Source organism: Podarcis muralis, chromosome 14, assembly GCF_964188315.1.
Source record: "Podarcis muralis chromosome 14, rPodMur119.hap1.1, whole genome shotgun sequence".
Taxonomy (NCBI): domain Eukaryota; kingdom Metazoa; phylum Chordata; class Lepidosauria; order Squamata; family Lacertidae; genus Podarcis; species Podarcis muralis.
In genome coordinates this window covers 13,343,506-13,356,660 of record NC_135668.1, presented here as the reverse complement: position 1 = coordinate 13,356,660, position 13,155 = coordinate 13,343,506, and the positions used below count along the sequence as shown (strand labels likewise).

The 13,155-nt window shown below is 41.1% G+C and overlaps 1 protein-coding gene across 5 annotated transcripts in view; it reads left to right on the top strand.

Annotated features, from left to right (window-relative positions):
* The window catches only part of CEP152 (centrosomal protein 152), a 49,056-nt gene that overhangs the window by 19,601 nt on the left and 16,300 nt on the right, over window positions 1-13,155 (top strand). For all 5 annotated transcript variants that reach the window (XM_028705870.2, XM_028705872.2, XM_028705871.2 and 2 more), the window contains exons 11-18: window positions 1,603-1,694; window positions 3,214-3,365; window positions 4,985-5,183; window positions 8,857-8,964; window positions 10,102-10,232; window positions 11,217-11,345; window positions 11,474-11,609; window positions 12,392-12,583. In XM_028705870.2, coding sequence (XP_028561703.2) covers window positions 1,603-1,694; window positions 3,214-3,365; window positions 4,985-5,183; window positions 8,857-8,964; window positions 10,102-10,232; window positions 11,217-11,345; window positions 11,474-11,609; window positions 12,392-12,583 — 1,139 coding nt within the window. The remainder of the gene's footprint in view (window positions 1-1,602; window positions 1,695-3,213; window positions 3,366-4,984; window positions 5,184-8,856; window positions 8,965-10,101; window positions 10,233-11,216; window positions 11,346-11,473; window positions 11,610-12,391; window positions 12,584-13,155) is intronic.

Here is a 13,155-nt window from a genome sequence, read left to right as displayed (position 1 = left end):
ACAATGCGCCTCCTCCCCTCGCTAGTATCCGCCCCGGAGCCGCGGCAAAGATGTAAAAGAGCCACATGCGGCTCCGGAGCCGCGGGTTGCAGACCCCTGCTTTAGAGTAAAGATAGGTGCAGATGAAGAAACCATATGTCAGTTCCTTTGGGACAATAGCTTAATGCTATTCTTAAGTATCGTCTGAGCATGATAGTTATTGGTTTTTGAATTTGTTTCTGAGGAACTCCAGGTTTCCTCAATGGAAACAGCAACTATAACAGAGCCCTGATAACCTGTGTATTTGACATCGCAGAAAGCTATTGATTCACAGTTGCAGGTGATTAATGGGCACATTCTAGGAATGCATTCTTGGTTTGTGTAGGGCAGGGGTAGTCAACCTTTTTATACCTACCCACTAATGCATCTTTCTTGATGGTAAAATTTCTTACTGCCCACCAGTGCTCAATGGAAGAAGGATTCAGCTTGTGCCATAGAACCCCCTACCGCCCACCTAGAATCCTGAAACGCCCACTAGTGGGCGGTTGGGACCAGGTTGACAACCCCTAGTGTATGGTGAAAAGTTGTCCCAACAAGCTTACCTAGCGAATCGTACAAACACCATACAAGCTGCGCCCTAGAATCCTCTGAAAAACACTTGGGATTCCGTGGCAAATGTACAGGTATTCCTTGGCCAACAAATCAGTGGTAAAAAGAGTTATTTGAGAGGTAGGAATTAAGAAAGCCCCTCATCATACGTAAGTAATCCTGGATTGCTCATACATTATGACGAAGCTCATACGGCACTTCCTTTGCTTAGGGTGTCATCCTAAAAAAGCGACTAGATCGGATACCTAGGTGGCATAGGTGGTGAGAGGCCTCTTGCAAGGAGAAAGATGGAAAGTTTCAGCAGAATAAAACTTCCTTTTAAGCGAACCTTGCGTAACAGGGTAAATAAGTGATGATGAGTGTGGCAGGTGATACTTAAGTGACATAAGCCCTGCCAACTCCACACTGAAAAATATTCCTGCTGGCTAAAGAAATACTGTGAAATGCCTCTGTAAGTGACATTAAAGATACCACTGTATACATTTAGACATCTTGTTCCTTAAAAAAAAACCCCAAAACTTAACTATTTTACCAAGCCAGCCTTGTTCATCCTGTTTTTTTTGGCAGAGTTTCACAGTTTCCTTCAGCTTCGGGCAAGCTAAAGAAAAGCAAACATTGGACATGTCTTATGTACTCATCATTACTTTTATTTTAAAGTGCAAGGAAAAACTCAAAGGAAATAAAGCTGCCACAGTCTCAAATGCTGGAAAAGATTTTTTTTATAAAAAACACACACCAAAAACCGAGAACTTGAGTACCTTCCATTCACATAGGGCCATAACGTCCACATCCTCTCTGTAGTAGAAAAATCCAGCATTTCAGTGAATCTTTAAAAGGGTACATTTAAAAATGCTGCTACCTGATTACTGTTTCTAATTTGAGTTATTAATGTATATTCTTTTTAATGCCAAAATAGACCTTAGTCAAGGTCACTTGACAACCCCCACCCCCACCCCATCTCTGCCGTTCTTACCGTATACTCACGATATATTAATTCCAGCTCTTTCTTTTCAGGTTTGGTGAAGGAGACAAATCAGTTACGCATGCAGCTTCAGCAAGCCCAGTCTGTCCAGCTGATAAGCAATGAAATGAATAAGGCTCTGCAGGTTGGTTTATTATCCTGTTTAAATACTTCACGATTTTGGCCTGGGCACTCTTTCAAGGTGCTTACCTACTAAGCTCTAAGCAGCATGGGGTCCAAATACCTGAAAAAACACTTTACCCTATACCAGCCTAGATATGTCTTCAGAGGTCCAGGGGAGGCTCTGCTCAAAACTATCTTTATAGGATATGTGACAACAGGGGAAAGAGCCTTCTCTCTTATGGTGCCTTGTTTGTGGAACACTCTCTCCATGGTAGTGCAGCTGGCAGTAGCCTTGAAATGCTTTTGTTGCCAGGTCTAAACCTTCGCTGATTTCCCAAGCTTTTTATGCTGCATTCTGTGCTGGTCTGCCCATATGTTGCAGTTTGCTGCCCTGATATTTTTTAATGGTTTATAAACATTCTAAAAAATAGTATGTTGGTGTATGCTGAGATCATTGTGATGTTGGAGACTAGACTGAACGGTTTATTTTTACTGTCGCTAATTTCAGCAGTCCTAAATTCATTTACTATGGAGCTTGCTGTTCAACTCATTGAGGATTACAACAGAGTAAATATGCGTGGGATTCGCCCCCTCCCCCGTGCGCCCAGTGTGCAAAATACAGGGTAATCCTTATCCCATGTGTTCTTTCATCACACCATAAGATTGTTTCATTTTACTGACGGAGGATGATGTAGGCAGACATGACAAAAGGCCACCCCATGTATTCATTGTGAACTAGAGCTTTACCGTACTTTAAAATTTCCTTTATATTTATTTCCTAGTGGAAAAATGGCACTTAATGACATATCTATAGTGAGAAGTGTGCTGCCGTTAAGAATATGAATGAACCAAGTTTTATTACCCATCAAAGATATCTGTGCATACTATAGGGCCACCTCTTGCATTCAGCCCATCTTCTTGAAATCCAGGAATCAAAGGAGTCTTTCCACTAGGCATTTGCCCCGAATTCTTGGAGACAGTGTCATTGAGTACTGGATTCTTTCAGTAATCAGTCGGTTGGAATAGACAGCACTCAGACACTTCCAGAATAAAGTGGCCCAATGAACGTCTGTCAGTCCCTAAAGCTGTTTCATTGTTAAAGTAAATTCCTTTGATCAGATACTACCTGGTGCTCAACATGGGGGAAGGGTATGACAATAATATATATATCTTACCAGTTTCACTTTATTTGGCCTACAGATCATCATTGTCATATATAGGTATTTTAAGAAATTAAACAGTTGCTTAACTGCACACTCAGCTATGACTACAGTCAACAACCATTTTGCCAGGGGGTTCCGTTCCTGGCCCCTGTGCTCATTGTTGTAGTGTGTATAAGCGAGTCTCGCTCCCGTTCCACCCTTTTAGTGACGTGTTTCATGACATTTTCGGTTATTTCTGGGTTCAGTGCTGTGCGCGATAGCTCATCTTTTGGACTCACATTAATCGGCCGTGATAATTGGTTAAATGTTAGCAAGTCTATATTCCTAACCTATTCTGGATTTGTTTATCTTCCATTCCCCGCTCCCCCTGTATTTTAGGAAGAGTTAAAGGAACTTAAAGAAGAATTGGTTTTATATGAATCTGCTGCGAAACATGGTGTGTTTCTCAGTGACCCAGGTGGAGAATTGAATGTAGACGTGACTGATTCTTATGTAGATTTGGGTATTAAAAAGAAAACTGGATTTAACAGGTACTGGGTGAACAGCTTTCTAATTTGAAAATGACTAATATTGAAATGTTGTCCAAATAGTATCATATCTCCCTATTATGTTTTAAAATTTTAAATCTCACTTTCACATGGGGCTTGCAGTAGTCTGCTATCCAAGGGACTGTTCAAGTCCATATCTACTGAACTTTAGTAATTCTGAAGAATAAGTTGTTGCCTTCCCATTCCCTGGACCCCTAAAAATTATTCTCCTTATTAATGTACCTGTGTGATACATGTTTTTGTTACATATTTAAATTGTACTTTTAGGTAAAATACAACCGTTACTGCTTTCTTTCTATTCATTTTTCTTGTGTAGATTATTGCCAAAGTAGCAGTGGTTTTCATAAGAAGAGAATGGACTTGTAATAGTTGTGTTTAAGATTGATGTAAAGATACAGTGTAAACCTTCACTAGTAAATTTAAGGCTGCAACATAGTGTGGTGTTAAGTCTTTGTTTTTAAGCCAGCATAAAAATATGCAAGCTGAAGGTGTACAGCTTGAGCTATATTTGTGGTGGTAGAACCAAAAATTTAGGGCAAGTTTATTTGGTCTTATTTGTTTTGCAATTTATAAGCCACTTCTTGGGTAAGCCCTCAAGCAGCATATGATAAAACAAAAATAACAGTAAAACAACCATGAAAATGTTAAATAAAATAATAGCACTACAGCAAAACAAGATGCCAAATAGCTAGATGATCTCTAAATGGTACTCCAGATCGAAGAACATCTAAACAATGCAATTTCTATTAGCCCTTGGAAAATTGAGAGGGAAGGGACTAGGTGGGCATATGATGAGTTCACAACTCTCCTTAGATAGAAACTGAATGGGTAGCACTGCTAGAATTAGTTATGGGAAAAGTTGAAATGTTGATAGAGCCAGTGTGGCGTAATGGTTAGTGTTGGACTAGGACCTGGAAGAGCAGGGTTTGAATCCCCACTCAGCCATGAAGCTCACTGCCTCCCTCACCATCTCTTAGCCTAAACTACCTTGTAGGGCTGTTGTGAAATGGGGAGGAGGAGAACCATGAACCCCACCCTGTGATCCTTGGAAGATAAAAGATGGTATATATATGCAATAAATAACTAAAATAAACTGGATGGTTATTACTCTCCTTAGGTAAAAAACTGAATGGCTAGCACTGCTAGAATCAGTTATGGGGACAGTTGAAATGCCCCAATGACACAAGCCAACTGGAAGGGTAATCTGTATATCCTCTAATAAATACATGCAAAAGTGAATTTGTGAGCTCTTCATTTGTCGTTTAACTAAGCAGGTGCCTTAAACTCTTTGATAGTGAGTCCATTTTAAACTACTCTGTTGCCAATTATAGCATCCTAGAATTGCAAGGCTAGAGCTCTCTGCAATGAATAGGATACACAGTCCAAGAACCAGATACCAGGTCAACTTCTACTGCCGCTTCAAAGTAAACCTGAAATGCTCATCCTACTGGTTTATTTGGGAGCAAGTCTCACTGAAATGGAACTTTAGGATGCAGCCTTAGTACATAAAATAATTCCAAGTGGCTCAGAATCTCAAAGTCTCCCAATAATTATAGGCTACTAATGCAACTATTCCCCCCTCCTTTGGTAATGTTCAACAGCGCTGCACTGACTAAAGAAGAAGATAAAGAATTTTCTAAAGATGAGATCATCTTACAGCTGAAGATTGAACTAGAACGTTTACTGAATAGTAACAAAACAAAGAGGAACCGCATTTCTCGGTTACAGAGTGACCTTGATGATTACCAGAGAACAGTTGAAGACCTGAAGGAGCAACTAGTGAAAACAAATGTGCATGAGGTTTGTTTTAATTGTGGGGTGCGTTTTGAAATATTGATATACTTTTCAGTTTTCTCTTTTCAATTGGAGTAACGAGACATCCAGTATCCTGGGCTATAACTACCAATTGCCCAGGAAGTCAAGAAACATGTGATAAACTTTTGGGTCATTCCTGTGACCCTAGGTTCCTCCTCTTCCTGTCTTCAGCCAGGACTGAGCCTTTTCTCATACATCCTTTCTTCAGCTTTTCCACCATGCCCATATTCTTCTCTCTATTATTACTTGTTTGATTACTGCCACTCATCTTTGAGTTTCTCCATTTTTCCTCTTAGCTTCTCATCTCTGTTTCTATTCCCCATAGCTCAAAAGCATTACTCACGTCCTGCCAAATTTATGAAGAAACTTAAAACTCCAGTAGTAGATGTGCCCGGGTTCTTCTTCCCTTGAATGATGACTCTTCTCTCAGATGCTTCTGCTGTAGCCCTCTGGGTCATCTCCACCTCCTTTTCCCCCAGAGTCATCCTTTTCTAAGCAGTGGCTGTGATGCAAGATAAGGACCTAGATGACAAAACCCTAATAAGGAGCCTTCCCAAAATTGTCAAGGACAACCTACACTCATTGCAGATGCTACCATAGATGTCCTGTAGTTTCCAGCTCAACCCATTGCTGCCTCAACTGTAGTGTGGGTGTCCTTGTAGCTGCACTAGTGGAACTCAACAGTGGCAAAAGAGCCCTCTTTTGAGCAGCTTTCCAATCCCAGAGAGAGTAGATGCCAGAAAATGCAGGTTCAGGCAGCTGTCCAGTGAAGAAGGGCTCGAGAGTAAAGGCCTCTTGGAGAGCAGATTTAAGTGTTTACTATAGGAGCCAACACCTGGGACGCGGGTGGCGCTGTGGGTTAAACCACAGAGCCTAGGACTTGCCAATCAGAAGATCAGCGGTTCGAATCCCTGTGACAGGGTGAGCTGCCATTGCTCGGTTGCCAACCTAGCAGTTCAAAAGCACATCAAAGTGCAAGTAGATAAATAGGTACCGCTCCAGTGGGAAGGTAAATGGCGTTTCCGTGCGCTGCTCTGGTTTGCCAGAAGCGGCTTAGTCATGCTGGCCACATGACCCGGAAGCTGTACGCCGGCTCCCTCGGCCAGTAAAGCGAGATGAGCGCCGCAACCCCAGAGTCGGTCACGACTGGACCTAATGGTCAGGGGTCCCTTTACCTTATAGGAGCCAACACCTAGGGGGCCATTTGGGCTTCGGCCCCCGCAATAAAATATTGAATGGACATTGCCATTCAAATGGTGTGTGTGCACTGTGTCATGTGATCAGTTATGTGGGGTGGGGCTTGCTTGGGCACCTGCAATATTTCATTCAAGTTGGCACCCCTAGTATTTACAGCTGGTCCTGGGTAGAGTTTGGTACATTAGAATATATGAGTGCTTAGATGAGATCGAGTAGCTGATGGAACAGCCCATGACTTTTGAATCCCAGACTACTGAATTGTCTTACTTATTCTGTCCTATCTTGTGCATATTGTATGTCTCACTTACCCTAATTTGCTCTTGGGGGTACCCAGCATTCCCCCCCCCCCCATTAAATTTAAAACTTGGATTGGATTTCAAACAAACCCAAACTTAGTGGTCAATAATTATGGACATGAAAGTAGTTCATACTGGTACACTTTGGAATTTAGTTTACGAGACTGTAAATGATTGTAGGTGGTTAGATCATCCAGAAATCAGGGGCTAAGTGTTGCCAACTCCTGGATGGCATTATTGAACTTGTAGTTGCAGTACGTATTGAATGCAAAGACTCAGTATAGTTGCTATAATAATTACACCCCATATTTGTGTCAGATGATTGGATTGGATTAGTCCTCAGGTTTATTCAACCCTCCTTAACAACTGCTTTAACCAGGTATGAACCAAAAGGAGAGAAAAAACCACCATCTTGGATTGTGTTAGGTGGATGTGGTAAATAATATTTAAGCAGTACTGCTGGTGAATTAATGGGTGGTGTTCAGTAAAGTTTTACTTCGAGTAGACCCATTGAAATTAATGGACCTAGCATGCTCATTAATTTCACTGGGTCTGTTCAGAGCAAAACTTCGTTGAATTCTACTCAGTATTTGGAGAAGCCATGTGCTTCCTATACAGTTTGGGAAGATGCAGCCCTCTGATGGTGAAGATGGCTGCTATTGTAGTTGGAGGCAATGCCCTAGGTCAGAGCTTTCCAAACTGTGTCGCGACACATTAGTGTGTTGGCTGCGGTGTGTAGGTGCGTTGCACGAATTGCTCCCTGTGTTCCTCCTGGGCCTTGAAAGGGGTTAGTTTAACCCCCAGTCTGCTAGTAAAACTGAATTACTGCGTCATGAAACGATGCATGTCTTAAACGTGTCAGCAACATGAAAAGTTTGGAAAGCTCTGTCCTAGATAATATTACACAAAGAATAAAACAGGTGATTTTCTTAATAAGAAACTGATGTCTGCCCTTTTGGTAGGAGCCAAGTTTTATTACAGCTATATGCACTGGCCCTTTTGTTATTTTAATTTCCTGTGCTTAGCTTAAAGCACACTCTTCGTGCTGAACAACTGTATGCGATGTTTTTGCTTACATGAGAGAGTTGCTTAAGAATAAGATGGAGTACTGTAATTTAAGTTCTGTAATTTGGTTTACTGGCCTAGGATAAAATGGCTAGAATATGATAGTGCTGGCTGATGGACTGTACTGGGTATGTTGAAACCTTTGCCTTGATGCTGAAACATATTTACTTGGAAGTACAGTTATGTGAATCATTTAGTTGCTTCTTGTGCTGCCTGGACAGTTCTTGGACCTGGAAAGTCATGTGGGAAGCACTGACAATAGTTATTCTTCTGCCAAAATTGCCCAGCTGGCCCTAATATTTAAAACACCACGAGTGTGCCCTACTTGCTATAGCATCCATGTTGCATTACCTGCCATACCAAATAAAACACAGACACTTACATCAGGTTTTTGGATAACAGTGTGTTAGGACATAATTTGAAGGCTTTGTGCTGTGCTCTGCAATCATGGCTTTGTTCCACTTAGCATAAACCTATTGTGCACCAGCCAGCAAAAAGAGGCACGTATATAACACACAATCCTATCTGGATCTAGTTCCAAGTGAGCTGTGTTTTGGTACTCTCTGTGCTTTGTATTTTCTTTTTCCGCCAACAACTTGCATCAGGGATGGTTAGCATGGCGTTCCAGATGTTGTTGGACTAGTTTCCATCAGCCCCGGCCAGCACGACCAGGGATGCTGGGAGTTGTAGCCCAACAAAATCTGGGGGTCCACAGGTTAGCAACCCTGATATGCATAATTGACAAATTCACCTTGTGAGAGGTAAGTATTGCATGTTGGGGTTACATTTTTACTTTTTCGCTTTGGGGAAGTGTTGGGCTTCATTTCTGATTCATTTCAAATGTTCCAGTGTTAGCTTTCGTCCAGATGACATGTATTGAGTGTCTTCACAAGTGGCTGTATGAAAAGTTTTTCTTTGGCATCTCTCACAAAGTTTTTCATTACCTGACAATTTAGCAGTCCCTAGTCCCTCCCTCCCTTTTTTCTTTCTGGTATTGGTACTTTAAAGTGTTACGTCTTCTAGGATCGGGGCAGCACAGAGCTATTTTGCTGTATATATATATATATGTTGTCTGAACTCATTTTCCCCTCCTTTATTAGCCCAGAGGAAGAAATACAGAGAATCTACTCAATCCCGTACAGTCTAATGTCTCTGAAGAAATGCTGAAGCTCAAAAAGGGAAATCAGGATTTGAAACAAGAAACTGAGGTGGGTTTTTACCATGTCAGTTTTCTTTCCATCTAAGGATAGGATGGGATGGGATCACTCAGAAAATGGCTTACATATGTTGGAGACCTGAGAGTGGGAACACATACTGTTGCATATATATCTTGATATTGAGAGTAAAGGGATCCTTATAAAAAGTCTAGACAAAAGTGAGCATGGTAATTTGCTACAGTACCCACACTAAAGTAAAATGAGGGAGGGGAGGATATACGGTACCTATCCTGAAGGAAGCAGAACCTAAGTTAGGGGCCCTTGCATTTTGTTTGAGAGTTATGCTCTCCCCATCAATAACCTGTACCAGCAAGGCAACAGCATCTCTCACCCATTCTTTGGTCCATGACGTCATTGAGGAGCAAAGAGCTCCTGTTGGAGCTTTGAGCTACTCAACTTGAAAATCTGAGGTTTTAAGTACTATTTTGAGGCCATGTATCCTCATGGAGAAGGAAGAGGTCTTTTTCAACAAGTGAGTGCTGTAACATCTTTATTCCTTTGTGCCATTGTACCATCCTACAAGTTCCTTGCCAATTTGGAATTGAAAAGACGCAGCCCTCATGAGAAATGACTAGCTGGTTATCCGTATGTTTCCTGAATCATGGCTTTATCTTTGGAAGAAGACTATTGTCTGTAGAAAACTTTCCCGCAGGAAGTGATAATCTATGTTGGTAACACAGGATTAGTCTGCTGATCTTATTATGAGGTCAGAATATTTATTGATGCCTTCCAGGTTACATTTAAGATACAAACTATTTGTTGAGGAGACCCCTTGTTATGTACATTTATGCCAACTGCACGGATGCTATGATCTACAGAAATAAACCATAGTCAAAGTTCAGATTGGCACCCATTGTTACATTACTTTGTGATGTCACTGCACTATATGTTTTCTACCCTACATCATTGGCTGCCGCTGGCAAAAGGAAAGATGCACACAGTGTTAGAACACACATGTTCATACCTGTTTTGGGAGAGAAAAGAACTTTACACAGGGATGCCACTTTTGGCAGTGTTACCCATAAAATGTTTCTCTGTAAAGGCAGGAAATGTTAATAAGATGTGAGCACTATTCAAATTTAAATTGACCTTTTATCATTATTCCTCTCTTATTTTTTGTTTGGACAGAGCCTTAATGCACGTATTCGGGAATTAATAGAAAACCAAGAAAAACTGAAAAATGCAAATCAGGAGCTATGTAGTCAAATGAGACAGATGATTCAGGAGTCTGATCGGGATAAGCAAGAAGCTCTTGACAGGTAATGTGGGGGAGCGGGAAGCTAACACAATGTCCTGCATGTGCCTATAAATGTTACTTTTTGATTTTCTCTGTTTAGGAGATAAAGAAGTAGAAAACGGATTCTATATTTATTAAGACTTGTCCGTACTAGTACTAGCCAAGGAGGTGAGGGTTAGCTTTCCACCTCCAGCTGCAACCACCAGGAAGATGATGATGATGATGATGATGATGATGATGATGATTATTAATATCCCACCCTCCCCAGCCGAAGCCGGGCTCAGGGTGGCTAACAACAATAAAATAGTATAACATTCTAAAATCATTTCATTATAAAATTAATTCAACTCAAATTGATGGCAACCATAGGCTAAAGTTCTGGGAAGATTGCCAAAGGAGGGAGTCAGGCTGTGCCCTGACCAAAGGAAAGATGTCAAATCCCACAGGGCCCTAGTCTCTTGTGACAGAGCGTTCCACCAGATTGGAGCCACAGCCGAAAAAGCCCTGGTTCTGGTTGAGGCCAGCCTAACCTCTCTGTGGCCTGGGACCTTCAGGATGTTTTTGTTTGAAGACCGTAAGTTCCTCTGTGGGACATACCAGGAGGAATTACAAGTTGCATTTTAAGATCACTACTTTCTCCAAACAAGCAGCCTTGAAAATAACTTTCTGTTAGAGCTAAGAGAATACTTTTTCAAGTCTAATTGTGACATTTGTGACATGTAATTAAGCTTGAAAGAATCCTACTACTTTAGCCAGTGGAAGCCTTCCTTGAAGCCTGATTGTGACACAGCAGACACAGTTGAAGTCACAGTTGGGGAAAGGAGAGTTAATTCTTACCCCCTGAGCTTTAACCACCCCAGAAATTGCGCTCTGTGTGTGTGTGTGTGTGTGTGTATGCGTGCATGCATATGCTTTATGCGTTGCAGGCTTAATTTGTTTTGCTCTTTGTATGTGTGTAAAAAAATCATTTCTTAGGCTTTTTCCTCTTCCTATCTCCTATCCCCAGATGTGAAAGAACCTATCAGCAACATTATGAAAACATGAAGAAAAAACTTTGTGAAGAGCTTGAAGAAAGGCATGCTGCAGAGAGAGAAAAACTCACCTATGATTATGAAATGAAGATCACACAGTTAAAGTGAGATTTGTTTTTGCCCTGCTAAGTTAGACTGCCCGAAACTGTTTCACTTTCAGACTCACTGTTTTATTAGAAAAGAAATGGGATTTTTTTTTATCTTTTAAAATGCAACTTGTATGTGTTTCCAGGACTGTCATTGATGAGTTGAACAAAGAGATGCTCTCAGTGAAGGAATGTTACGTCACTGTCTGCAGAGAGAGAGATGAGCAGGAGGCCACTCTGAAGGCAGAATTTGAAGAAAAGCAGCAACTGAAGGAAGAGAAGGTAGAGGCAGAAATAATCCTAAGAAAAAAATACTCCAGAGATGGTGATTGCATAGCAACTATACCAGATTTGGTTCCCGAACAAAGGCAAATTCTCTCAGCAATTTGTGTTAAGTAAAATGTTTGGGAATGCCTGAATTGATGCAGAACGGACATAACACTGGCTGCTCCTTAAGCATAATTAAACTATGGAAGATAGGCCACATAGGATCATGTACTCTTTCCCACCTGTCCCTTCCTCTCAAGCATGAATCACCCCTATCCTTCTCTTGTTGGCATTTACTGTGACATTATATCTGCATCTGTCTAAATATGGTAGTGTATTAATTAAAGTTTAAAGGTGGAAAGCACTTCTTGAGGTGAGCTACATTTCACTCACCTTAGGTGCTTTCCAGTTTTAAAGAAGTTAGAGTTTTGCATACATATAGTGATTGTGTGAACATATTACCAAGTTATGTAATATTACCAAGTTATGTTTACTTGGAAGTAGTCCCACTGTGTTCAGTGAAACTTCCGCCCACAAATGTGTGTATAGGACTGCAGCCTAAGAGAAACCCCTTGAGTAAGAAATGCTAGAGTAACATAGCCACATAAATAGTGGTAAGATCACACCAGTGATAGTATTAAGAGCTTTTTTAATTCTAACAGGTGTGGTTGACTATTACAACAGCTTTAATACTTTTGTTCTTTGCCAAGAAGCTGATAAACCATTGCAGATGTTTAGCTCCAAAGCTGTTGTATTTATTAAAAAGTTATTTACTAATCTTGTTAAATTTTTCCTAGCTCAAGAAACAGTTATTGGAGGAAAAAGAAGACTCTTTGAACAGGCTGAGGGCTGAACTAGAGGAAGAACACAGGAATTCCATTGTAACAGCCAAGAGCCAATGGCTGAGAGAAAAAGAATCTGATGTGAAGCAGCACATTGAAAATGAAGTGATGATAGTCAAGACCCTCTGGGAGAGAGAACAGAAAGAGGTGTGCTGCGGTTTATACTAATACAGTCATACCTTGGGTTGAAGTAGCTTTGGGATGAATATTTTCAGGTTGCGCTCTGCAGCGACCTGGAAGTAATGGAGTGCATTACTTCCGAGTTTCGCCGCATGCGCAGATGCTCAAAATGACGTCACACGCATGCGCGGAAGCGGTGAAACATGCACATGTGCAGTCACGTCTTACATTCGCTTCAGGATGTGAATGGGGCTCCGGAACGGATCCCGTTCTCATCCAGAGGTACCACTGTATACAGTGAACTGCTTCTGGGATGCTATTTATGCAGACACTGAAGAATTCTTTCTAAATACTTTGGCTCTTGCAGAAGCTTGCCATTTGTTCCTTGCATTTAAAAGCGTAGTGCTAAAATAGATTTGTTTCTTTGTTGTAGTTGGTGGCAACATCCTTTTCTAGTACGTATTCATTTGTGCGTTCATTTCCAGCTTATTTTTTCTTAAGTGATCAAGGATCATACACACTATTCTGCTGTTACATTTGCTCTCAGAAAACATTGGCTTAATCATTTCACACGTGGCAAGTGAATTTTTTTGAAGGCG